Source organism: Prenolepis imparis, unplaced genomic scaffold, assembly GCF_030444845.1.
Source record: "Prenolepis imparis isolate NDT839.2.m4 unplaced genomic scaffold, iyPreImpa1.0 SCAF_9, whole genome shotgun sequence".
NCBI classification, from domain to species: domain Eukaryota; kingdom Metazoa; phylum Arthropoda; class Insecta; order Hymenoptera; family Formicidae; genus Prenolepis; species Prenolepis imparis.
Window position 1 is genome coordinate 8,122,854 of NW_028141167.1, and position 25,001 is coordinate 8,147,854.

The 25,001-nt window shown below is 39.2% G+C and overlaps 1 protein-coding gene and 1 long non-coding RNA gene across 9 annotated transcripts in view; one reads left to right on the top strand and one right to left on the bottom strand.

The window, feature by feature from the left end:
* Positions 1 to 513: 513 nt before the first annotated feature.
* The window catches only part of LOC145940300 (putative receptor-type tyrosine-protein phosphatase mosPTP-1), a 294,710-nt gene continuing 270,222 nt past the window's right edge, over positions 514 to 25,001 (bottom strand). For 3 of the 6 annotated variants that reach the window (XM_083045236.1, XM_083045234.1, XM_083045237.1), the window contains 15 exons: positions 23,568 to 23,755; positions 23,341 to 23,455; positions 13,498 to 13,707; positions 12,663 to 12,943; positions 12,204 to 12,457; positions 10,199 to 10,482; positions 9,250 to 9,470; positions 8,952 to 9,077; positions 8,651 to 8,826; positions 8,214 to 8,505; positions 7,956 to 8,127; positions 7,757 to 7,881; positions 7,391 to 7,668; positions 7,167 to 7,302; positions 514 to 7,083 (listed from right to left, as the gene is read on the bottom strand). In XM_083045236.1, coding sequence (XP_082901362.1) covers positions 6,586 to 7,083; positions 7,167 to 7,302; positions 7,391 to 7,668; positions 7,757 to 7,881; positions 7,956 to 8,127; positions 8,214 to 8,505; positions 8,651 to 8,826; positions 8,952 to 9,077; positions 9,250 to 9,470; positions 10,199 to 10,482; positions 12,204 to 12,457; positions 12,663 to 12,943; positions 13,498 to 13,707; positions 23,341 to 23,455; positions 23,568 to 23,755 — 3,356 coding nt within the window. In that variant the 3' untranslated portion in view covers positions 514 to 6,585. The remainder of the gene's footprint in view (positions 7,084 to 7,166; positions 7,303 to 7,390; positions 7,669 to 7,756; positions 7,882 to 7,955; positions 8,128 to 8,213; positions 8,506 to 8,650; positions 8,827 to 8,951; positions 9,078 to 9,249; positions 9,471 to 10,198; positions 10,483 to 12,203; positions 12,458 to 12,662; positions 12,944 to 13,497; positions 13,708 to 23,340; positions 23,456 to 23,567; positions 23,756 to 25,001) is intronic. The other 3 variants (XR_014425988.1, XM_083045238.1, XM_083045235.1) reach the window with 3 other exon arrangements.
* LOC145940304 (uncharacterized) lies at positions 11,167 to 16,673 on the top strand. Of its 3 annotated transcripts, XR_014425991.1 has the most exons (4): positions 11,787 to 11,925; positions 12,212 to 12,447; positions 15,739 to 15,902; positions 15,994 to 16,673. It is a non-coding gene; the product is annotated as an uncharacterized LOC145940304 (long non-coding RNA). The 3 variants fall into 3 exon arrangements; XR_014425990.1 differs by having other exon boundaries at positions 11,167 to 11,800; positions 15,739 to 16,673; XR_014425989.1 differs by having other exon boundaries at positions 15,739 to 16,673.

Sequence of the window (25,001 nt, forward strand, 5' to 3'; positions counted from 1 at the left end):
TTTTTATACAAAATATTTATTAATAATAAAAACATATTCTTTGTTTAATCGTGTTATAATAATTTTCGCGCATGTTATCATCTCGTATATTTGAGAGAAATTTTACTATTATCTCGTAAAACAATATTACGATTATAACGTATGAGTATGAAAATAAATCATTTCCTGTAAAAACAAAAATTTTTTCAATGTAAATATTTCAATGCGTTATATAAATGTTGTTGCAATTATGAACTAAATTCTTGCGTGTGTGTGTATTAATTAATTGAAACGTTTCAGTTAAATAGTTAATGTTATCAATGAGATGCTCCGTTTTCGATCTAAAAGAAACGAATATAAAAAATTTTAAATAATTGTCAAGAGGTTCGAATGACGAAAATAGGAGGCAGTGAATATTTCGCTTATAATAATTGCTATTTTAATACTAATTGATGATCGCGTCGTATGTTTCTCTCTCAGGAAACGATCGTAATGAGCAGATCGGGAAGTCGCTGGTGAGTGAAACTTGGCTGATTTGATCCAGTTGCAAATTTCTCGCAAACTATTTATTAGACGTATATGTTCTTAAGCACGGACAATTCTTCTCGAATGAAGCGTACAGTTAAAAAAACGAGTAATACTATCGCACATAATGACTGATATCGCAATCATTATATCCGTTTAAACCTCTCTAAAATTTCTCTGTGTGTGTGTTTCGTTGAGACACGTACTGTACGTCGAGCAAATAGAAATTGATGAGAACCGCATTTGTAAGACCAGCATTCGCGTCCTTCGTGACTCATTTCGTGACGTGTCGTTTTTTTTAGCGCTTAACGATTTATAATAATTAATAACGAGAGTCGCGTCGATAGGAAGACGATTCGCGTGACGTCGTATAGGAACAGGAGAAACAGATCCGTTTGATTTTTTTTTTTCATTCGTGCTTCGCATTAAATATATAGCCACGCGACTCGTCTCGTCGACGCAAATCATCCTCTTCATCCTCGACCGATGATCAGAATCGATTTGTTAAAAATTCTATCGAAGGCAGTGCGGTCGCTATGCTCGGAGATGATTAACTCTTTCGCTACTGGTACAAAAGGCCGCTGCCTTTAATTCGATTGCACAATCCTGATTTTATATATAGGGACAGAAATATATATATATCGGTTCAATAATTATAAATGCCTGACTTCTCTTTCTCGCTATATTTGATCGCTCAATTACTAACTTGATATTTTCTACACATTTCCTATACGTAGATAGATAAAAAATTTGATTCTCTAATTATCGAATTAATCTCAGAAGATCTCTCTATAGACTTTTGCTCTAAAAATACATTGGAAATGTCATTGAAATAAAAGATATTTATAATACGTGTCATCGTAATCTTTTTAATTACCGCGTAGTGAAAGAGTTAAGGAAAAAGAGAAAAGAAGAAATGTTCGTAGGTACGTTTGGCAGTCTCGACTGTCGTTTTACGTATCGGTTTCGTTTTTTTCTCATCGTATTCGTCGGATATTAATTGGCGCGGATTCGTGACACTCCTTGTCTCTCTCGGGACTCTCTCGCTATAACTTTCTAATTTTTTTTTTTTTTTTTTCCGAATCGCTATAGCTTTCGTACGCTAGCCGGTTTCGACGAAAACCGGCAGATCGATCGTAGATTGTTAGTACATCGTGTGCGAGTATATGTATAAAGAGCTTCTTCTCTTTTTTTTACAGTTAGTGTAGGCCGTAGTGCGTACGTCCGAACGGGAGTCTCCTGTATGTTGTGTGCGATGATTCGTTACAAATAATTATAAAAATCGTAGACACACACTGCGGCAACTTATGTATATATATATATATACGCGAAACAATTGAACGAATGCTTGAGTGTGATTTTTCACAGTTGTCTATTGAAGTTTCGAGTAGGCATTCGACATATACAACATTCTCTATTAATACATCGTACATTTCTACACATCGCCAGATGCTTTTATAAGTAACAGACTCTGAATGTTGACTGCGCTAACATGATTTGCGCTCGATTCGTTCCTGATTCCGTTTCACTTAATAAAATACATATATCATACATACATAATATATACATATATATATGCACATATGTATGTATATATATATACATATATATCACATAAAACTAACTCTCGGACTATTTTCCTTTCTTCCACGTATGGTCCACGCGAATGCTACAGTTACGCGATCGCAAGTTTTTATTATATCGTGCGTGTAAAAAAGAATCTCCGCGACAGATGCTATGGAATTCGTTCATTAATTCTATTAAACAATGTTCGAAATTATCCACAATCAATATCGGTGAAACAATTCTCATATAGGAGCTCGCGTTTCGAAGTGGAATTTTGATAAAAAGGAAAAGAAAAAGAACGCTCCTCTCTCTCTCTCCCATATATCTCTCACAGCACAGCTGTTTTACAATAATCAGGTGGACAAACGATGAAAAATGCAGTCACGCATTGACATCTTTCATCTTTCTGACGAAGGAAGAAAAAAAAAAAGAAACAAAAATGAACAGGCCGAGAGAACTAGATGCGAGCTAACGGTATGAAACGAACGAGACATGTGTATGTATGTGTGTGTGTCACCTTACAAATATTATGTTGACTAGAGTCTACAATTTATCTATACACACCACCTATTTTATCGAATTATATACGGACGACCGCGTCCCTCGACGATCGCCTTATCTCTCGACGGTCATTCATACCTCATTAGACGTCTATTTTGTGTTACTCGTGTATAGGTACATGCATATATAACCGTGTAATATCGTAAAATACAGTATATAGATCGCGTCTCTGTCCGCTTTTTGCGCGACGAGATATCGCTCTTGTACCGCTAGCTGTACAAATCATTCACTATCCCTTCATCTATATGGCATTGTCTCTACATAAGTGTCTCCGCTGATCTCAAGACCGGGCGATTCCTCGTCCGCCACGCATCTACAATTCTCTTATTTTCTCTGATCCCCTCCACACATTTTTCATATACCATAAATATTTATATATATATTTTTTTTTCTTTTCACACAAGTATTAGCGCGACGAGTCCGTGTTTGTGTGAGTTGTCTGTCATTCAGGTGTTGCATTTCTTCGGTGTATTTGTGTGTGCGTGTATGTGTATATATAATATCGTTTCTCGCTTTTATTTTTTTCGGTGACTTAAATTATATTAATTAAAAGACACATTTTTTTTACATACATAGTAATCTATAGCTATAGACGATAGTCGATAAGGTGTTCCATTCGTACTTACGAATTGATGATTAATCGAGATTGATTTAATCGGGTGTACACAATAAGATCAGTACGGGATCTCTCGAAGATCGATTCATTTTGCGGTCCGTTCCGGAAAACGCTTGCTTTATTCGCGCTGCAAGCGTGTTGTTACATTTCGGCGCTACTTCGTGATTCTTAAGAGAGTAGTAATTCTGTATAAGAAGGGAATAGCGATATCGCGTGTGTGCTATCCCTTCCTCTGAAAATCTCTGCTTTCGTGATCGTGATCGCCACGATTTCAACGTAAGCGAACGCGGGTCGGGAATTGTGATTCTCCTTCTGATTTTCACAAACAACACAGCAATCAGTCTTACATGCCTTTTTTACGAGCATTCTTAATCGTGACGTTATTATATCGATGGTAACGCAATCTTTCCTAATGAGACCACGTGTATCATTTTTCTCATAATTAATCACAGCGGACTCTGCTCGATAAAACATAGAGTTCTCTTTCTCCCTTTCTTTTATATACATTTAAATTTTAGCGCTCTGCATTCGTTTGCCTCTGCTCTCTCCCTTTCGTTCAGTGGTTCTGCTAAAGCAACTCTTATCTAAAGGGTGACGTTTCAGAAGAGCGACTTTCGTCTTCGCGTAATAGTATGTAATGAAATAAATCTGAATATATATACTCGTGAGAGGAAACGTGAAAACGGTTTGTTTTTATCTTTCTTTCTCTTTACGACATTATCAATTAAAAGCGGAAGAATGTCAGTCGATATAATATACTAATATAGACTACTAATGCTTGTAGTAATTATTATATTGGAATCATGTCATTACTTTTAATTATAATATAATTTCGGCAAGTTGAAACGAACCGGTTTGAAAGTCTTTTGCACTTAATTGTTCATTAACTAAATGAGTAGTTGTTCAAACGTAGAATCTAATTTGTACTATAGAGTTAGGCCACAAGCGACGGAACGTACACTTTATAAAGTATCCAACAATATGTTTCATATGTTGTAAGAAATATAATCGATAAAGACACTTCTAAAAATCAATACGCGCGATAATGTAACAAGAGCGACTTGTCGATTTTCGATTTTTCTTCGTCGATTTTTCATCTCGTATAGTTAACTTAATTATTAATTATTAATAAGTAAAATTGAATAAAACAAATTGAATATTTTTTGCAAATAGTGCACGATATATATATATATATATATATATATATATATAATATACATATATATACAGGGTGTCCGGTAATAGTCGCATCAACCGTTGTGTGCAGATTCCTGGGATCATTTGGAGACGATTTTTCCTCAGCAAAAATGTCGAGACACCAATAATTTTCGAGTTATAAGCGATTGAAAATAAAGGGTTTTTCGCAAACTAAGCCTTGTGGAAATAAAATAATAATAAATTCACATTCTTCAGTTAATTTTAGGTAGAGTTTACTTTAATAGAATTTTAATTTAAGGCTTAGTTACAAAGATACATGATGGCAAAAATTGAAAACATGCAAAAAATAATGACCTCCCTCGACATTTTCGCTGAGGAAAAATCGTCTCCAAATGATCCCAGGAATCTGCACACGACGGTTGATGCGATTATTACCGGACACCCTGTATATGAATAAATTTTTTCTATATGCATCGTTGATAATGAAAATTAACATTATCCTAATGATATTAATAGACATTATGAATTTTGCGAAAGTGTATAATCAGTTATTTACTTATATATCGATAGACGATTTACAAATCGATTTATTTTCAACGATCGTTAATGCGTAATATCAACACGTATAATATAAAAAATGCCGTGCATACATTTTAAAATGTCGTTTTAAATCGTCAAATGCTTTGGTTTATTTCACAGTTCTCGTATATAAAATATATAAATAACGACAAATAATTATTAAAATATTTCGATTGTCATCACCGTAAGAAAATTATTATTATTATATCATGTTTTAATTAAAGAAAAACACAAGCTACAAAGTGAATCAGCGCGTTTTCTGATAGTACCAGCTTCTATATTTTTATTTTGAGATGATATTTGTAAGATTCGCGCTATTTTCCATAAAAAGGTCGTATCCTTTAGATATTATCAAAAACCATATAATATCATATCTACTATAAAGTTGTGCGTTCGATTCGTTTACGAATGCCGCGCGGATGATGCGAATTAACCGATACCTTGTAGTTTTGATTTGATTCGCATATATATATATATGCGTCGATCGATCGTGATTACGTCATTACGTGAGAAATCACGCGACCAACAAACTTAATTTTACGAATTAACAATTAACGCGCTTAGCAAGTCGCTGATTAATTATCTTCCCTAAATGGCAGTAATAGTACGTTAAGCATGTGCATATCACGCGGCCAACACTCTGGAGGCTGGATCAAATCGAATGAATGAATAACGAGAGAGAGGGCAGATGCTTATAAATTAGTTTCGTTATCGCGCGACGATCGTGATTCTCAGTATATGTGAAAATTTCATCTGGACGACGCATCCTCACATATATAATAAACTATACACATAGAATAATTAGATATGAATGTGTACACACACACACACACACACACACACACATATATATATATATGTATGTACATACATGTACATATACACACTCATCCACGATATTATATCCTAACAATTAGGCTATCGTAATGATTCTTTGGCAACTCGAAGCTGTCGGATTTCGACATATGCACATACACACACACATACATCCCGTACATGTACTTATATATATAATTTTATTATATAGCATGTACACGTGCATTTACGTATCTGCATATTTACTTATGCATGTGTCTGTGCAAACGCATATGTGTGTGTGTGTATGTGTGTATTGTATGTGTCAATAATTACATATAATTATATATAATATATACATATCGATTGAACAGCATAAACTTACGCGACGGATAAGATAAATGTCACCCATTCAGCATACATCGGCGGCAATTTTGTCTCTTTGTTTGGCACTGTCCGTTCTCGCGATGCCGAAAATGGGGGGTTCTTATCAAATCTCATAATCCTTCACGTTTAACATTCACGTTTAGCTCTATGTACACTAAGAAATCCGTTTGAAGATTCTTCAGCTCTTCCTTGGATAAGAACCATCAACTCTCCTTCGCGATACGAAGATCAGTCTGTTCGGGAGGAAACAGATTTGTCTCTCTCAATATCATATCTCTGATGTCTATTCCGTCCAAGTCATTTTATATATTTGACCGACACTTACCAGGTCAAGATTAAACTTCCAGCGATTTCAGGAAGTTCGATTACAGCGGGGCTGACTTTCGCGAGGGTGCGCTGCAACCGAAGATAGGCCGGCATCATTGTGGCATCATTTTGCAGGTAGGCTCCATATTGTCGGAGGGTACACGCATGCTGCCATTTGTGATATAACCATTAGCATCGACCATTACGGATACGCCGGATGGTGGATGATTATGATAGCTAATGTTTCTCTGTGACACCACCATGCTTTTCTCCGGTGGTACTACATGATCGTTGCTACCGCCGTGGGAGGAGAGGCAGGGTTCGCTCCCACGGCTGCTGGACGACTCGATCGGGTGATCCACGCATATGGGAATGGTATAATCGGATAGGTATTCGGAACTGACTTCTACGGTAGCGTATTCGCGAATGACGGATGACTTAGATGGATAATCTATCGGCATATGTTGGATGTTCGATGAGCCCGACCTGATCTCGTTCGGGTCGTTCAATGAGGCAACGTGTCCGTTCGCCATGGCGTACAAATCAGGCTCCGCGCGGCCTTTCGTCGACAGCATAGATTCCAAGCACTGGTACAGCAGTACATAATCCTCCTGCAAGGAATAAATCATTTATGAGGATACATTTTCTCCTTTATCGCAGATATAATTAAAGATTTGATAAACTTGGGATTTACCTTTGAGCGGAAAACGCCGGGTCGCTTCATATAAAGCAACTTTGCAAACATGTAAACGTCGGCACTTTGCTCGAATTCCAATTGTTTATTTAAGGTAGTCAATAGAACGAAGAGTGCAGCCTCGACCCCGCCATACCTGAAATAAGTAACAATATGAGTTAAATTCGCTCAATTAATCAGTTGCATCATCGCTGTTAATGAACAAGAATGATATTTTGATGTACCTGTCCATTACGACGATAGGACCGTTTTGATAATCTCGATGAAAGTCCTGGATGATGCTGACAAAAGTCTTTGGATTGTTGTTATGCGGCCACAAACCGCTCTGATTCGACGGCGCTTGAACGATCCTGGCGCTGAGTTCATAATCGTCTTGCAACGATCGAACCGCAACTTCGAGTAGGATAGTCCCGTTCACGGTTTCCTTTGTTCCGCAGAGTCGTACTCGGAACGTTTCGGATTCGAGATCCTTTCCTTCGATTGGCCAAAACTCTGGATATTCCTGTTAGACAACATTTTTTTATCACAAAATGTGTTATCTCATTTAATTTCTTATGCAATTATTAACAATTTTTATTCGAGACGCGTACCTCGTCGCACTGAGTCAACATGACAATGGTCTGTGCATTGTGGTCCCACATCATTTGCCAAAACTCCATTATGGTGTTCTCCATCGGATGCTGCGTTATAATAAACTCACGATTGCGTTGAAAACCTAGAAATAACGTATTTCATTTATAGTAGTAAGATACTACAGATTAATGCGGGAAAATACGCTATATTACTTACCTGAAACCCATGTCGCGTTTATGTAATCGCTTCCATCGACACCAGGTTTCGGCGTTAAATGAACGCGGGCGTTTTCGATGGGAATAATGTCCATATTACGATTCTTGTGAACGTTGCAGGCTTTGGTAGCAGACACGAGATTGAAATCCTTAGGTTTCCACGACGTTACCATCTAATAAAGATAAATAATTAAGTTAATAATTTAATATTTATGATTATGTACATATTATATTTAGTTTCAAGAAGTAAATCAATCACCTTATATTGAGTCTCTATGTTGTTCCATGCGTCAGTCTTGCTATTCGATGGGCACAGCATGTCTTGAATGTGCTTCATTAAATTGTTAGAACTGATATTGGTCTCGCCACTCTCTATCGCCTCCTGCAGGGCATCGTGGATAAAAATGTACTGCTCTTCCGTCTGAACCAGGAAGTTTCTCTGAGTACGGATATGCTTGAGAAAACCGTATACATTGATTTCGTTCTTGGCCTTGGCTTGCTTCAGCATGGCGTCGATCACGATGTACGTTCCGGTACGTCCAACGCCGGCACTAAGAAGAGCAAGAAATATATTTCTTTTGTACATATATAAAATAGAAAATAGTTAAAAATATTAAAAATAAGTGAAACACATACAAATTAAACTGAATCGGTTAAAAATGTATCTTCTTACTAAAATGTTGTAGCGATTGTTACCTGCAATGGACTACGATAGGTCCAGCTTCGGGCGGATTAGCGTCGGACGATTTACGAATAAAACTCAAAACGGGTAATGGATGATCAGGTACGCCGTGATCAGGCCAGCTGGTATAGTGGTATTGCCATATAGTACGTTCACCCATATTGGTCCCATTTTTCTTCTTTTTAATCTGCTTAAAAATGTGAAAGAGATCTCATAATGATAAACATTATTAGGTTTATTTTTATGCCTATTCATGCTTCTAAAAATGTCTTACATAAGCACACACATGTGCGCATTTCAATTTTAAATATATACCTTCAAATGCCGAATTTGAAGGGTGCGAATGGTATATGTCGCCATAATGTCCTCCTTCACTAAAGTCACTTGAATGTAACCGTACGTTTCGGTCCCTTCCTTGGGCCAATACATATCACATTTCCTCTATAATAAAAAATAATAATAATTTAATCAATTGTGCATTTTACTAATTGTTACATTGTGTGTAAACTGAACATTTTTACATGTAAATAATTAAACTGTCTTTTATTCACTATTTATTATGAAATTTCTATATGTTAATAAAAAATATGCGATATATCAAAGTTATACTTACACGACCGCGTTCGACCAGATTGGTAATCATTACGACTATTGATACGCGTTGTTCCCAAACCATCCGCCAAAAGCCATCGAACGTAGGCGGAAGCGGACCCTGGGTACCGATGTATGCTCGTGCTTTTTGCCACCCGTCGATGTAGTTCGCATTAACGTAATCTTGACCCTTTTTAGGAGGCCCACCGCCGCAGGAGAGTAATTGCACACGAGTATGATCGTCTAATGATAATAATATTAAAATGTATAATAAAGACATTATTTTTGTCGAATTGAATAAAGTTAAAGCACGTCTCACGTTCCTTTTTCAATAAGACTGTATCTTTATAATAGCTTTGTTGTCGGTTTAAAAATACGAATTGTAAAAATGTGTTATATAATTATCCACTTATCAATCTAATCGAGATGTAAAAATCAACGTATGATTCAGATCGAGATATCTCTCTCATACAGAGACGTCGCTTTAGCTTGACGGAAGCTTATTACTCTTTTCCGCACACATAATAATAGAGGAGGCATTAACAAAATTTTCCATTAACAGAAATTTCGCTGTAAATAATATTCTTGAATCATTGAGAAATGTTCACATTTTATTAAATTAATTGATTACTCTATTTAATATACGACAAGTTTATTTAGATATAAATTTTAATTTCTTCGAATTTTTTTATCGTCAGAGAGAATTGATAATGTACGTCATAATGCCCCCAGTCAGATGGAATCAATGAAGAGGTCAGCCGCTGAGTTAGACTGAACTAAAATAAATCAATTGTAATGAATATATCGACTTGACGATTGGTGAATGGAAATATCCTTTAGAAAAGTAGTAGAATATTCTCGCGAGAGAACTGTGGAGCGTTAATGATTCTACATTAAGATGTTTCCTTTCATTTGTAAATATTACGACAGCGCACGAACGCAAACGTAATACACCGTCAAAGGCTACTTACATGCAAGTATATTCAAGTATCTGTTCTTGGCCTTATTCTCAGCGAATTGAGAATTCTCCACGGTGTAGTCCCCGGTTTCGGATTGTATGAGCTCATATTCTTTACTGAAACCGATGTCCCCGTCGACGTGAAGACTCGCGACGTGCTGAACGAATTGGTGGACGGCTACGGCGGTTCTCTCGCCGTCCTGCTCGCTGTTTTCCCATTCCTGAAGAGTGGGAACATTTCGCGGCGGATAATCCAGATAATAGTAGGCAGTGTGGAAGCATTTCCTAAAGATCGGTCTAGAAAAAAAAAACACACATACACACGTTTAGTCTTCTCCGAAATATATGTATTTTCTGAGAAAAAATTTTGTTAAATAATATAAATATAAATATTTTCGAGTAACGAAATAAATTAATGAATCATTTCACGCAACTTAAAAATGTTCAATGTCTCAGCCGATACAGCTTACAGTATCAACGAAAACACGCATGCGGACTGGTCAGATAGAAACGATCAAATATTGATATATCGTATCAATCTAAATACTGATATCACGCATTCTTTTGCTCGCGACTCTCGGAGAACAAGACACATCTCTCGGCGTACCATCTAACAAAACTTACAAATTACGAAAGAACTTCTTCATTTCGACGGCATAATCTTCATCTCGACGACAGTATCCATCATGTAGGCGGGGTCCTCCGATGGAGAGGATTTCAAGGAATCAACGAACGACGCGCGCTCGCAGAATAAACAACGACTAAGTAAAGTAAGCCGTAAGACTCCGTTCGTGACCCAGAAAATAAGTCTTGTCATCAGCCGATCCGTCTCGTACACATCGCGCGTGTCGTTTCGCTCGTCCCCGAGAACGTCACTCGAGACACTGAGACGCGTGAAGAAAAGAGCGCGAGGCGAGGCGAGGCGAGGCGAGGCGAGACTCGCGGACTCGCGCGTGGCACACGCGTTTTCACTCGCGACGCGCAAGTCTCTCCGTTTGATGCGTCCGTTCCGTTCCGGCTCGGCTCGGCTCCGCGCGCGTTTTACTCCGGTAACAGTAAGACCACACTCGGTTCTTGTCACCGCGCGCGCGTGTTATCTCGCGTGTGATAACGCGGGACATAAGAGCGCGAGCGCGTCGAGATATTATTAAAGTGTACCGCGCGTATCTTCACGTTAACACGTACAGAATGTCTCGTAAATTGCGTCCGATAAATTCGATGATATCATCGTCGGTTTCAAAATTAATTCGACCTCCTACAAAATTAATATAAGCTGTTTCGAAATGTATAATATCTTGAGCATTGCGATAATTTTAGTAATTATTTTTTTAAAAAATAATTGACAGAAATTTAAAAAATATTCTCTATAATGTATAGTTAATTATATATTTTGTTATGTCGAAATTTATCTAATCTCACAATTTTAATGAACCAAATATCTATATTAGAAAGAGCTTTATAGATTTAATTTAAAGCTCGTAAATTTAAATGGGAAAAAATAGATATACGTGCGTGTGATTGGAGCCTTCAATTGCGGCATACAAATACAAATCGAGATCCGAGAAATGCGTTAAGAGTTCGAAGTACCGATTACAGTCTGGACTACAATTCCCAAGTAACAAGAATAATAGATCGTTTAGTATTAAATCAGTCGGCGCCGAGCGGACGTGAAACGTCAGAATTAATACTTCGCAAGATCGGCTGTAACATTAAAGCGTAGCCTAGCTGTGACGAGAGAAAGTATAGATCTTTCATTACAGTTTTATACTATCTATTCTAATTTTTATTTTAATTTAATTATTTATTATTATTAATTTAACATAATTAATCATCGATTAATGTCGTTGCATACCTTAAATTATTCAAATGAAAAGAGAAAGAAATTAGAAATTTAAATGACTATATATGGCAATTAGTATATCTAGAACGAATTTAGACTACGGAAATATATCGTTTGATAGTCGAGTCGGCCCGCGCTAAGGTTTCCGTGATAACGTGCCGTGCATTAAATTACTTACTTCCACAGCACGAAGGACGTAATTGCCAGCATCACGGCGAAGCAGGCGCATACCATCCCGGCGATCACTCCGGGGCTGAGATCTTTACTGCTGCGACGCATCAAGGGCGGTATCTTGTCGCAGTCGCGGGTGACCATTACCTTCGCCAGTGCAGAGCTTTCGCCTTGAATGAGACGGCCGTTTATTGTGCTCCTGGTTGCTCCCCGCACCGCGATCTCATAAAAGGTGTTCACCGTCAGATTGGGTATGATGGCCTGTATAAAAATGTTTTCTATGATTAATTTTTTTCTAAACTGACGCAAAGGATGACGCAGAGAAAGTATGATCAATAAAAGAGATATAGAAAATCTTTTTTATTAGTAAATATTATCAATAGTATAAATTTGTTACACACTTTCTCTCTTTATCTGTGCGTGGAAATATATTTAACATAATTAAAACTATGAAAGAGAGACGTACCGCGCTTTCGAGATGATTCTTCTCGGTGGATAGTTCAATTTCCTCGTAATATATTCCATTTTCCGGGCGGTATTTGATGTAGTAATAGTCGATCGAACCCGAAAAAGTGACCGGTCTGGCCCACTGAATGTAGAGAGACTGATGAGACTGGCAAGTCAAATTCAAGATCAAAGGTGCGCTCGGTCCTGTTATATCGGTTCTGCGAATAATCTGATCGGAAGGCTCGCCTTCGTTTTTCCGCGTATAGGCCTTCACCCAAATCTTATAGTCGGTGTTCGGATCTGCAAACGACAAACCCGGCGCTGGTTATGAATGGCAATCGAGCGAATTAACCTTCATGAATGAAACTTAAGAGACTATTTTTTGCGCGTGACCAGACGCATCATCGTCATATATCGGATCTGATCGAGGCGTCCTTTCGCGAGACTCTGTCGCGCGATGAAATATAATTCTTCCTTTATTTATTGTGCCGAAATAATATTATCAATCCAACGATGCATTCGTCTGCGCAGCATATATGAAGAAGGAACGTGTGCTGCGATAAGAATTCCTCGAGCTTTCCTTATCAAACGAGCCGACTTCTATCTCTAGCTATCTACTGTAACGACTATTCGTTGTCGACTGGAGAGATTACATGCGTAATCTCGTATTATCTGACGCATTAAAAAAAAAAAAAAAAAAAGGCCGAAAGGCCGAATAGCGCGAGTCGAGAGATCGTTAAACACGGCGTATTTTTACGCGTTGAAATAAAAGGATAAATTATAGCTTAATCGAGCATTTTCGTTGCCTTCTTTTGTTGGTTACTCGAAATAAATAATCTTATTCGTATACTCACTCAGATCTTTGAGCATGAATTTGGTATTCGGGTTGTCCGTGTCCGCAGATTTATCGGGTATGTGCATTTTAACGTCCGTATAGTTGGAATGCATATAGTAAACGCGATAACCGACGATGACTCCGTTGGCATTTTCGGGCTCCGACCAGGAGAGTTCAATGGTGCTACCCGTAATTTCCTGGGAGGTGAGATTCTCCGGCTTTGTTGGAGCTAAAAATGAGAAAAAAAAAATACATTTTTCATTACGATAAATTGATGTATCGACCTTTCCTTTCCTGTCGTCGCGACATTCGCAATGTCGCGCTGAGACAAAGTAATAGGTACATACATATATGTATATTCAAGCGTATTTCAAAATACGCGCTTGCATCAAAAATAGCAGAGACTTTCCATTAAAATTTTTATTTCGCTCTTTTATTGTCGGAGCGCAAACGCGCCTTTTCATACGATGAACGCGTTATTTACGTAGACATAAAGAGATAGAGACTCTCGTATGCGCCATAAATTTTTCTATGGTACACGTTAAGTCAGGCATAACTGACAATGAGAGAGAAACATCGGATCGTTTTTTCTTTTTTCATCCTTTATTACGCGTTGCATCGATAAGAAAAAAAAATATATATGATGAAACATTTTCCTTTCTCTCTCTTTCGGGACGTTTGGAACAGAGAGAGGTTCATTTCCATACAGTTATTTAATTGTTCTTTCGAGCAACAGATATCGATATATACTCAATCCGCTATATTTCCATTTTTCTAAAGCTCTATTTCCTCGAGTAAATAATACGGATGAATAAACGATCGTCGATGGGTTCATATAAGAGAGATCAAATTTATTGAATATTCAATATCTGCCGCGGCATTACCATATGTTGCGCGGTATGCGCTATAAAACATGCAGATTGATTTGCATTCTAGCCTCAGCGCTGCAAATCATTGACAGTAATCCTTGCTCTCGGACACGACTCCAAATAAATAAATGACGCGTAATAAGAGAGAGCCTATCAAACGTATCGAATAGAATAAAAAAAAAAGAGAAGATATATATCTAAATAAATTAAAATTTATATACGCAATTCTCCTTAAATAAATTCTACAAATTCCTCTAACAAAATTAAGAAAATGAGAGATTATTCAGCTGCGAAAATTATTTTCTTTTCGATTCATCGACAACGACGTGCAAGACGGGGAAGATCGTTTCTGACTCTCTCTCTCTCTCTGGCGAACGATAAATAATTTACGACTATTTAGTGACCTGTAGTGCGCGTTATCATCCTCTGCAGCGTTCCGTTTAAAACACCTTATCGAATTCGCGCGTTAGATTAACGACGTGTAATAAAATGCGAGGCTGCTCGGAGAGAGAACGGGGGATATACACCTTTACAAGCTTTACAAGCTACGGTAGATGATGTCATATCGAGTCTGTGCACGCACAACGACACGGTCGAGCCGGAGTCGTACTCGTATTACTATCAGGCTGAAAAATGAATACGATTACGAGTCTCGTATGCCGCAAGGTCGTGATCTTGCGATCCGCCGTGCGTAGCTTAAAGAGCAAAACTATTCGCCAAAAATGCTTCTTAATTCGTGATTGTATTCCGGGACGAGTCCGCGGTCGGGGAACGACCTCGTTCCTCTTCGAGTAGATAAAAAAAAGAGAGAGAGATAAAAAGGGACAATGTCGCGACGCGATAAAACGAGAAGGTCAGACGATGCACTTCCTTTATGATTTCCAAGATTGAAGGGGGTCTCTCTCTCATTGAGAGAGTTATCGTCTCTCCACGAAATTTTCTGGAGGGACCAAGTACAGAGTCAAGTAGGCGAAAGTGCCTTTATTAGGATAGGTTCGCCGGTGTGAGTAACGGTTCACGGTGAGTGAAAGGAACTGCAGATAAGAAAACGAGGTACCTGCTTTGAGCTGCTTGCGCTTGCATACCACCGATTTGCATGCATCGCTTCGAGTTGCATCTGAATTTATTTGCAACTGTGTTTTCAAGTCTCTCTTCGATTCAAAGTTTGAATAAAACGCAAGCTTCTATCAAACAGTTAATATACATATATTTTAGACATTACAGGATTATCTCCAAAATTCGGCACTAATATTCAAGATGAAAATTTTTGCATTCTAGGAGAGGCAATTTTTTTTCGACTTTGTCGGATTATCATACGCTAACAATTGTCTCGTGCAAAAATTATTTAATTATTTATCTTAATTATCAAAAATACCGTATACGGTTTTCAGGACAATTCCGCCGGCGTTTCCATTCGTCTGGATTAGGCTACCGACCTTGGATTCTGACGTAAAAATAGAATGTCTGAATTCGGCGCAAGAGATAATATTCGCTTTTGCTCTTAAAAATAATTCTCAGAGTATTTCCATAATTTTATACCGCGATGACACTTAAGGTCAGTAGATAATCGTTGCAGCAGCGATATCCATCAGTCTATATGCTATAAATATGATGCAAAAAAAAATAAATAACGCGCATTCTTTTAGGTAGGTAAAACCGAAACAAACCGCACGGATCGATCTCTTCATTATTTCATTACGCTTTTACGTAGAAAAATAATTCCTGCGTGCAATAAAAACGTTACAAAATAAGTTTTCCCGCAACGAGGCCGGCGCACTTGTGGCAATTACAAAATAACCGAGCATCACTAACAATGCGCGCGCGCGTGTGCGTGCATGCGTGTTTCAGAACATTTGCGCAATCGTAGAGGTGTGCATTGTAAGTGGTTTATAAGGAGAAGGTGAAACGGATGAGGTGGCACGCGTCCTTTAAAGAGTCATCTCCTGGACGCGAAATGCATGTGTGCGTTCCGTGAAATCGAGACGGAACGGGAAATGAGTTAAGCATCGATTACACGACTGGACAATCTCTTATATACTCGTAAGGTGATTACGAAGTAGCTGTCGCGTAACGCGATACTTGAATGGACGAGTGACATTTCCTGGTGAAACTCGCGCTTTTTTTTTACGCTATTTTTTTACAGTAATTAAAAAATTCGCTTTTAATCGATGCAAAATTCTCTACTTGACTTACTTGAAACGCCTCGTTTTCTTCAAACGTGGACGTTAAGTGATTGATATAATTTAATTACCTTTGTAATTATAAATTAATAGTATTAATATTATTTTAATTACACATATACACACTCGTTATTAAATCAAGTGTCTAGGAGAAATTGAAAACACTGATAAATCCCTTTGATTTTCAGAACTGAAATAAAGATCGAGTTTACATCGCCGAATATTTAAAAAAATGTCGTATATACCTATATGCCGTAATTATTAATAATAATACGTATTCTATTAATATTGAGTTGTTCTAACAGAGATGCCGGAAAATGATGATAATACGCTTCAAAAGAAGATATTGCCTTATCAAGAAGCATATCCTTCCTCCCCCTTCTCCTTATTTTTTTTTTCCTTTTTATAGAGTATATTTTATTCCTATCATTATCGTTAAATATCATTTGGTCTCTTTATCATCATTCAAAACACGCCCATCGCGCTTTCTCCAAGCAGGTGACGGTTTCGCGTCGATCCTGTCGGTATCCCTCGCAAATTACCTCGATAAATATCGCTGTCATTCTCCGTAGAAGACAGCGGCACGATGTAGGTCGTTCGCTCGAAGGTCTGCTCCTCGGTCGTCTGCGTGATCGGATACGCAGCAGTAACGATGAGGAATCTCAGGATCAGGGCTAGCGAGGCTGCCAGTTGAGCGACACTGGCCACGTTGGCCCACGACATCATTTTTTTTTTCTCTCCTCTTTGCAGCTGCAAGCTGGTGTGAAACGCCACGTGCGTGCGTTGCGTACGTTTCTCTCTCTTCTCTTTTTCTCTTTCTTTTTTTTTCCTCTCTTCCTGCAGTCGCTATTTCACAAATTCGCCCATCCTCGCCCGAAAAACACGGCGCGCTTCCTCTCAATTAACGGAGCACCGTCTTTTCGTCGCCGTCACAATAGTCCAAGTAGTATAACACATAACGCATAATGACACATTTATTCATCAGCCGGTCCATTGTCACATTGTTACATTTTGCGCGCGTTCTCTAAGTTCTCGCGTTATCTCGAGAGATGATGAATCAACTTTTCGTCGCACGTGCCGCGACAAGCAGCTATATGGCACTATATTTCCGAGCGGCTTTATTTTCTGTTAAGATGTAAATTATTTAGCATGATATAATTCTCGGCGAAAAGATCGATCGTGAAAGAACGGAGTGAAACATTTTTTCGGCGCACATTTTAACGAAGCGGGTATACGGAATAATAATAATAAAAAGATCCAATTGTATACTTGACGTGGAAAAAAATTGAGTCGAAATCGGAAGCCCTATGCTCTTTAATTCGATATAATATGTGACACAACTCGATGTATATATAACTTTGCAAATTCCCAAACTATTATCGCGCAATCGGTCACTCGAATCGCTCGGACGTTAATAACTCTTCAATAATTCTCGGAGAAGGAAAATGATTAAACAATAATTGAAATTATCGTCAATCGCTATCTGACGTGAACCCTCTCGTGTCCCCGAATATTCGTCATCGACGAATCATGCGCGATCGTGTCACGAGGGCAGAACAGCAGCGGATTATTCGGCCCCCTTGGAACGTGGATTGATTTCCCCCTACATTTTTAGTGGACAGAGACTAGGGGAATACAACGCTGTAGCGTCGATAAACAACGATGATATACACGACGCCGCATCAATATCGATACGTCGTGTCTCCTGTCATTCGATTTATCATCCAGAATAAAGATGCAGAGATAAAAGTAGAAATGCATGAATAATAGAAATATCTATTGTGCATCTCAAATCAAGTGGCAGCAGCTGTACAACTAAACTGCGCTAGAACAGGATTCTTGGAGAAGTTAATTACTTCTTCAGTTAAATTATGTGCATCTCTCCTTAAACATCCTCTCATTGAGCTAACATGAACTTTGTACTTGAAGAAGAGCTACTTGAAATTGAACGAATAAGAAATTGTTGCCTATTCGCCTATTTATCGATTCGTTCCTAATTTCTCTTATATAATTTAGAAAAAAAATTATGCTCCAAAATTATTAATTCCGTGTCTTACAAATTGATTACTAATTCACAAATCCTCGACAGACTGTCAAAATTAGCTCGCATACGTATTTTTTTCACTCCGTATATTATACTTTATATTATACTTCAATTTTCGATCAACGAAGAGAGAACGAAAGACCGTACTTTCGAAAACTACGCGAGAGTGAATTTTCTCAATGCAACGCGAACAATTAAACGTCAGTCGCAGGAGAAACCGAGTTAGCTCGAACACCGGGTTAAATGGATAAAGAGAAGCAAATTACAGGACGGCCAATAATAATGGCGCTTCCTTGACAATGAAGAGAAAGAGAAATAGAAAAAGAGAGAGTGAGAGCGTTCCAGTTTCATATACGTTTACTGTCTAATTGGCTAACGGGATGGATAAGTAATTACTAAAATTTCGCGGCGATATAAATTTTTATTCAATACAGAAGAATCGCGCACGTGGTGAACCATATTTAAGGACCGCATGCCCAATTGATCTACGAAGGAATAATAATATCTCGTCAAAATTTTCTTTAATATGCGTTAAAAGTTATAAAATATACGTACGATTGAAATTATCGCGTTTGAAATATTTATAAAGTAATCCGAGAAATTTCAGCCTTCTCTTTACAAGAAAGATAGATGCAAAAGCGGATGAGGCTAATCCATGAGGATTCTCCCACGTTAATCCCACGCTGGCTCGAGTTTTTTATTTCACAATGAGATGGAAGATCCTGAGTACAATCGTCCAAACGAGAATAACGAGACCGCGCCCCATTTCGCGAGAGACTCAATTTTTGTGCCGGCGCGAAACGAAAATACTCAATTCACTATCAAAAATTACACGTCCGAAAAAGACGATCGTCTCAGCAATGAATCTATCTATAGTCTTCGTCTATAATAAATAAAAAAAAAGAAGAAGAAATGAAGATAACGTAAGCTTCGGAAGAAAGCGCGCAATCTTCTTGATGATTTCGCAGGAATAAAGAGAGAAAGAGAGATGGAGAGACGATCGAAAGATGTGTATTGCTTTGCGGATGCAATCGCAATGAACTCGCGGGGATCATTCATGAGGAAACGTCAAGCATCGCTTCATCGAAATTGGAACGGTCCGAGAAACGGCGGAATGGCGCGGAATGGATCGACCTCAATCGCGAGATTTTTGCTCGAGAGAGGCACCGAAGCGTGCGTTGCCACCGTCGTCGACCCTAAACGACGACGATCCGTCCTCGCTTTTCCTTCCTCCCTTCCCCGCTCGCGTTTCCACGCGGCCGCGCGGCGGATGCACCGAGTTTCACCGATCGAACTCGCACCACGACGAGTCCTTCAACGTCGGCACCGCGTCGTCGCACCGACGAGGAATCGCTGTTTCTCCTCCTCGTGTGTCGGAATAGAAGCGGAAATAAAGGAGACGTCGCTTTTTTTTTTTTTTTTTTTTTATTTAACGGCACTCCCAACCCGATGGAAGTTTATCGATTTTCCTCTCTCTGATTAGAATCTCACTGTCTGCCTGATAGTTTTATTATTTCGATGGCGCTTTTATTTTATCTAGATAGATTTGATTGATCGTTGCCCATTTTAGTAATCCCTCAGGAGAATTATTCTCGTAATAATGGTATTCTGATGGATTATTTTCCGTTCATACTTTTTTTTTTTGTATCGAATATAAACGGAGCACGAAAAAAAAATGTTGATGAATGTGGCATTGAATACAAAATAGATGCATCTTATTAATCGAAGTGACTCATGATGGTACTATATATCGATTGCTGGTTTTCCTTCTATCGAGTGTAAAGAGAATATGAGCTAAGTGTTATTTATCTGTCATCGTGATCCATTAATGTCCCTGAACCAAAATGTAATTTGCACACTAGAAATTTTTTCTTTTGCATCAAATATATCAAAATGTTAAATGACAAAGAGAAACTGCAATTTAGTCCTCGTTTTCACGACACTTATCGTCATCGAAATTGATTAATGCCTCTTTGATAATTAAAATCATTTGCAAAACGTGTTTACACGACGATGATTCGCGTTATGTCGACGAGCAAAATCGAGACAGAAAAAGCGAAAGAGAACCTGGCAACTTATTATTTTTTTTCTTCGCGATAAATACGAGTCACTTTCCACGTTTCATGAGAACGTCTCAATCAATTAAGCTTTTTTTCTTTCTTCTATTTACCTCTTAAATACTCGTCGAAACGCTACACGAGGATATAAGAGAGTTTTGCAAATTATTTTCATCACAGAATACAATGAATATCACATGGTCTCACAAGGACTCCTCTCGCATTTTTTTGAACACTCGAAGCGAGACCAACTATCGAATTGTCGAAATAGAGGAAAAAAGACCGTAAAAGGAGCATGCGCGACGTTCGTAGACCTGTCGGAGAATATTTAAGGATATTTCGGATGCGCCACTATAGCGTCATTTTGGCACTGCTCGACGTGCAAATCTCGCTCGCGTCGTATCGACCCCTCGACCTCGTCGTCGTCGCCTACCCATCGTCCGAAATCCGATTTCGGGAAGCACCGAGACGCTTTGACCGGGAAGCGAACAAAGGATCTCTCGCCCAGGTCACAAACGAAAGAAGGATGTTTTTTCCCTGTACGATGTATCTCTATTTCTCGAACTAGGCGTCACCAGCGATCCGGAGGAGGCGTCGTCGGAATCGACGGTCCGCCGCCATCTCGGCGAGACCTCTCTCTCTCTCGCTCTCTCCCTTTCTCTCTATAGATATATATAATATATACATCTCTCTATCTTTCGCGAGATGATGGTTCGGATCAGAGGATCGCTAATATTTCCCCTTCCTCGCGTCCGGCGATTTCGCGAACCGCAGCGACCGCAATCGACGCACGGGAAGAAACACACACCCGTCCCGCACGAGACGATTATTCCGCGCGATTATTCTGCACACAGACGGGGAGAGCGACACTCACACCGGGAACACGTACTGTCACTGAGCTCGCAGTCCGCGGATGCGGACGCGTGCATGCGGATGACTACACGCGCACACTCGCACTGCACCGCCCGTAAGCGCTCGTTCGCTCACTCACTCACTCGCCCGCTTGTATACGTCTCGTGCAACTTGCAAGTATGTATGTGCCAAACGAGCGAGCGAGCGTGCGCGGTTTCACGCTCGTTCAAGCCGCGGCGGCTTCGGCTCGTGTTCGTACATCGGTTGCGGGATCCCTCGGTATACATCCGGTAAAAGCGTGCACAAAACGCTGCTCCGTGGATTTCGCTCGCGAATATTCACTGTCGTCGCTCCGTTTTCACGCACGCGGCGGACAAACCGCGTGCACTTGACAACTTTACACGTCGCGCGTGGTCGTGGAACCGAGATACACGTGCGCGCTTGACGCGAACGCGCGCGTGTCGTGTCGTCTTCTTCCGGATGACGATCGCGGCGACGGAAGTGATGACGACGAAGAAGACGACGACGACAGAGACCGACCGGCTGACGCGCGATGCAGCAGCGTGCTCGCCGCGGCCGACTCGAGCGGACGAGCTTCCTCTCTCGCTCTTTCTCTCTCGGTTCTCTCTCTGCCTCACGTGCTGAAAAATCGGGGAAAATCGATCGTCGACCAGGCGCGGCGCCGACCGAAACGCCGCTGGCAGGCAGCTGCTGCCCGCTTTCTCTCTCCCTCTCTCTCCTTTTTCACCTCATCCCTCTCCCTTCGTCTTTCTCCTTCTCTATCTCTCTTTCTCTTTTAGCTCTCTCTATATAGTCGGCTTCCTTTGTCGCCGACTGTCACGATCCCCTCTTCTTCACGTTCATCGTCTCTTTCGCACGAGTGGTATCCTCTCTCTCATCTCTATTCATCTCTTGCTTTCCTTCCTCCCTCTCTCTTCCCTTTCTTTCTATCTCTTTCTCTTCAATGAGGTTGAAAAATATCTCATGGAATTTTTATAAATTTATGAAATATAAATTTTCTCGACCCTGATCTTTCATACAGTGAATGTTGAGGAAATCTTTCCCACGATTGGAAAATTTTTCAAGCGCTAAATATATTCGCAACAGATGTATACGCGGGGTATCGAGATTCTCTAGGTACGACTATGAGAACACTACACTCCCCTTCAAAACGAAGAGTGCTCCGACAATGAGTTTCTACCGTATACAAGAGTACGGCAGTGCAGCTAGAAAGTTGTTGGCGGTAGATGCGCAGAACCATAATGATTCAGAATATAATGGCGATAATGATGAATCATCAGCAGCATAGATTTGTATGCATGATCATCACACGTTTTAGACACGTTAGCAGTAAGCAAAATATTATTCAAGGATTAAGTTTTATAGATATTATGATTGAAGAATCTATGATCTTTTTATCTTCTTAAAAAAATAAGCATTATTATATACTCTATTTTAATAACAAATACTAAATATTTCAATAAGTATGTACTTGTAATTGGATTCAAATTATCGCAAGAAGACCAAGAACAAGAATATCAATCCAATTTTTATCGAGGCGAATGCAAATATCTGTTTAATAATTGTCACATATATTTTTGATGCAACATATTTTGTGCATAACAAAATATTTGCCTTTGTTTCAACGTAGGACTCTCATCTTGCAGCCGCAGCTAAGCTAGCTTTTCACGAATACCCCATCACGAACGATATCGTATTCTGTTTTACCGTACTCGGATATGAAATACTTTTCATATTTGCCATTGCATAATCGAAAATGTACCAATTTTATTCTCTCGGTTTTATATTTTTTCAATATCGCATCTCAAATGAAAAATAATTTCTCTGTTTCGTACTTACCACCCTCGTCGGTCATCACCGTCACGGTCGAAGCTGGTCCATGACCCTCGGGATTGAAGACTTGCAGGGAAACTAGATATTGCGTGAAGGTATCCAGATTGTGAATACTGTGATTCTGAAACACAAAAGAACGAAAAATATGCAACAATCGTTTTTTTTCTCTCTTTTAACAATGATGATTCGATTAACGATTCGATTAACAAGGAAGAAAATGTTTGGCGACTTACGTCGACGGCGGGATCGCGAATGTAAATGTTCTTTATTTCCTCGTCCGCCTTCTCGCGTCGTCGGTATCCTATGCGATATCCAAGGAACTCGCCGTGTATGGTATCACGACTCGGGGGTTTCCATGCCAGATAAATAGAAGTCGCTGAGGTATTATGGGCCGCCGTGATGGTCGGTTTTCCTTCCGGTACTGCAAACAATGCGAATTTTTCATTGTGCAAATTTTTTCATGAATTAAAAAAAACAATACACACACAAAAATAAATATAAAAAAATGTAATCCTGAAAAAACACATTGCGCGCTCACAAATATCGTATTCATATTTATAAATATCGTTACACGCGCGTATAGAAATTTTCGCAAAAGTGTTTAGCGAACGGTTTATCCAAATATATCTCGTACACGTCGTATATTTTGTGAGAAAAGAAGATAGATTGTTATAGCTTCGGGAAATCCCGGTGAAAATTGCGATTTCCCCCGTCGAGAGACAGAGAAGGAGATGTTTAAACAAAACGTATATATACACACACTACAAAAATCCATCAGTTTATGAAAAAAAGCGATTCTAAAGAACAACGTGCGGTAGTATGACATACCGTAAAAATAATATTTGAAGTTGCTGCAGGACGCAGAGGGAGAAATCGATAGTTGTGATTGCATAGAATCATCAAATACATATATGTATATGTGAATAAGTACGTAACCAGCGGACACAAATGCAGAGAAAAATTAAAACGTAATATTTAACTGGCAATCGTGAATCTAAATTTTCAAACTGGCGGGATCTCCTCTCGGAAATTTCAAGTTTCTGCATATGTATATGCACATGTGCATATACATATGAAAGAGTATCATATAAAATTTCGCGGATATACGTGCTATTGTTTTGAGCGCGCGCAAATATATTTTAGTTCCAATATATCGAAAATATACATTTTCGTCAAAATCATCCAATCTATGTTAACAACATCTCTTTACATACATATATATATATATATATATATACGCGCGATCGCGCACGCATATCGTTTATTGATCTCCGTGGAATTGTTTTCAAAGTTGGACATTTTTAATTCACGTTTCGCACAAATCGCATCCGAATCCGCGATATCGACATTCGCAATCGCGGTAATATCTTCTCGCGTTATTGTGGGAAATATGAGTCTCGACGAAACGATCCGGATATTTCTCGCGCGTGAAAATTATACGAAAGATCTCTCGTCAAAATACAGCTTCCTTCGCGCAAGATAGAATATTTTCGAGAAAATCAGAACGGTCCCATTCAATCTGCAACCGGGGTTATCGTCTCTCGGTGGAGGCGCACGTGGAGAGGTCGTTGTAAAAAATGGTCGTGTAATAATTTTAAAGCCCGCGTAATTTGTTTTCGGGTGACCCCTTATCGCGGGCCCGGGGCGTAAGCTCGTTGTCCCCGTCA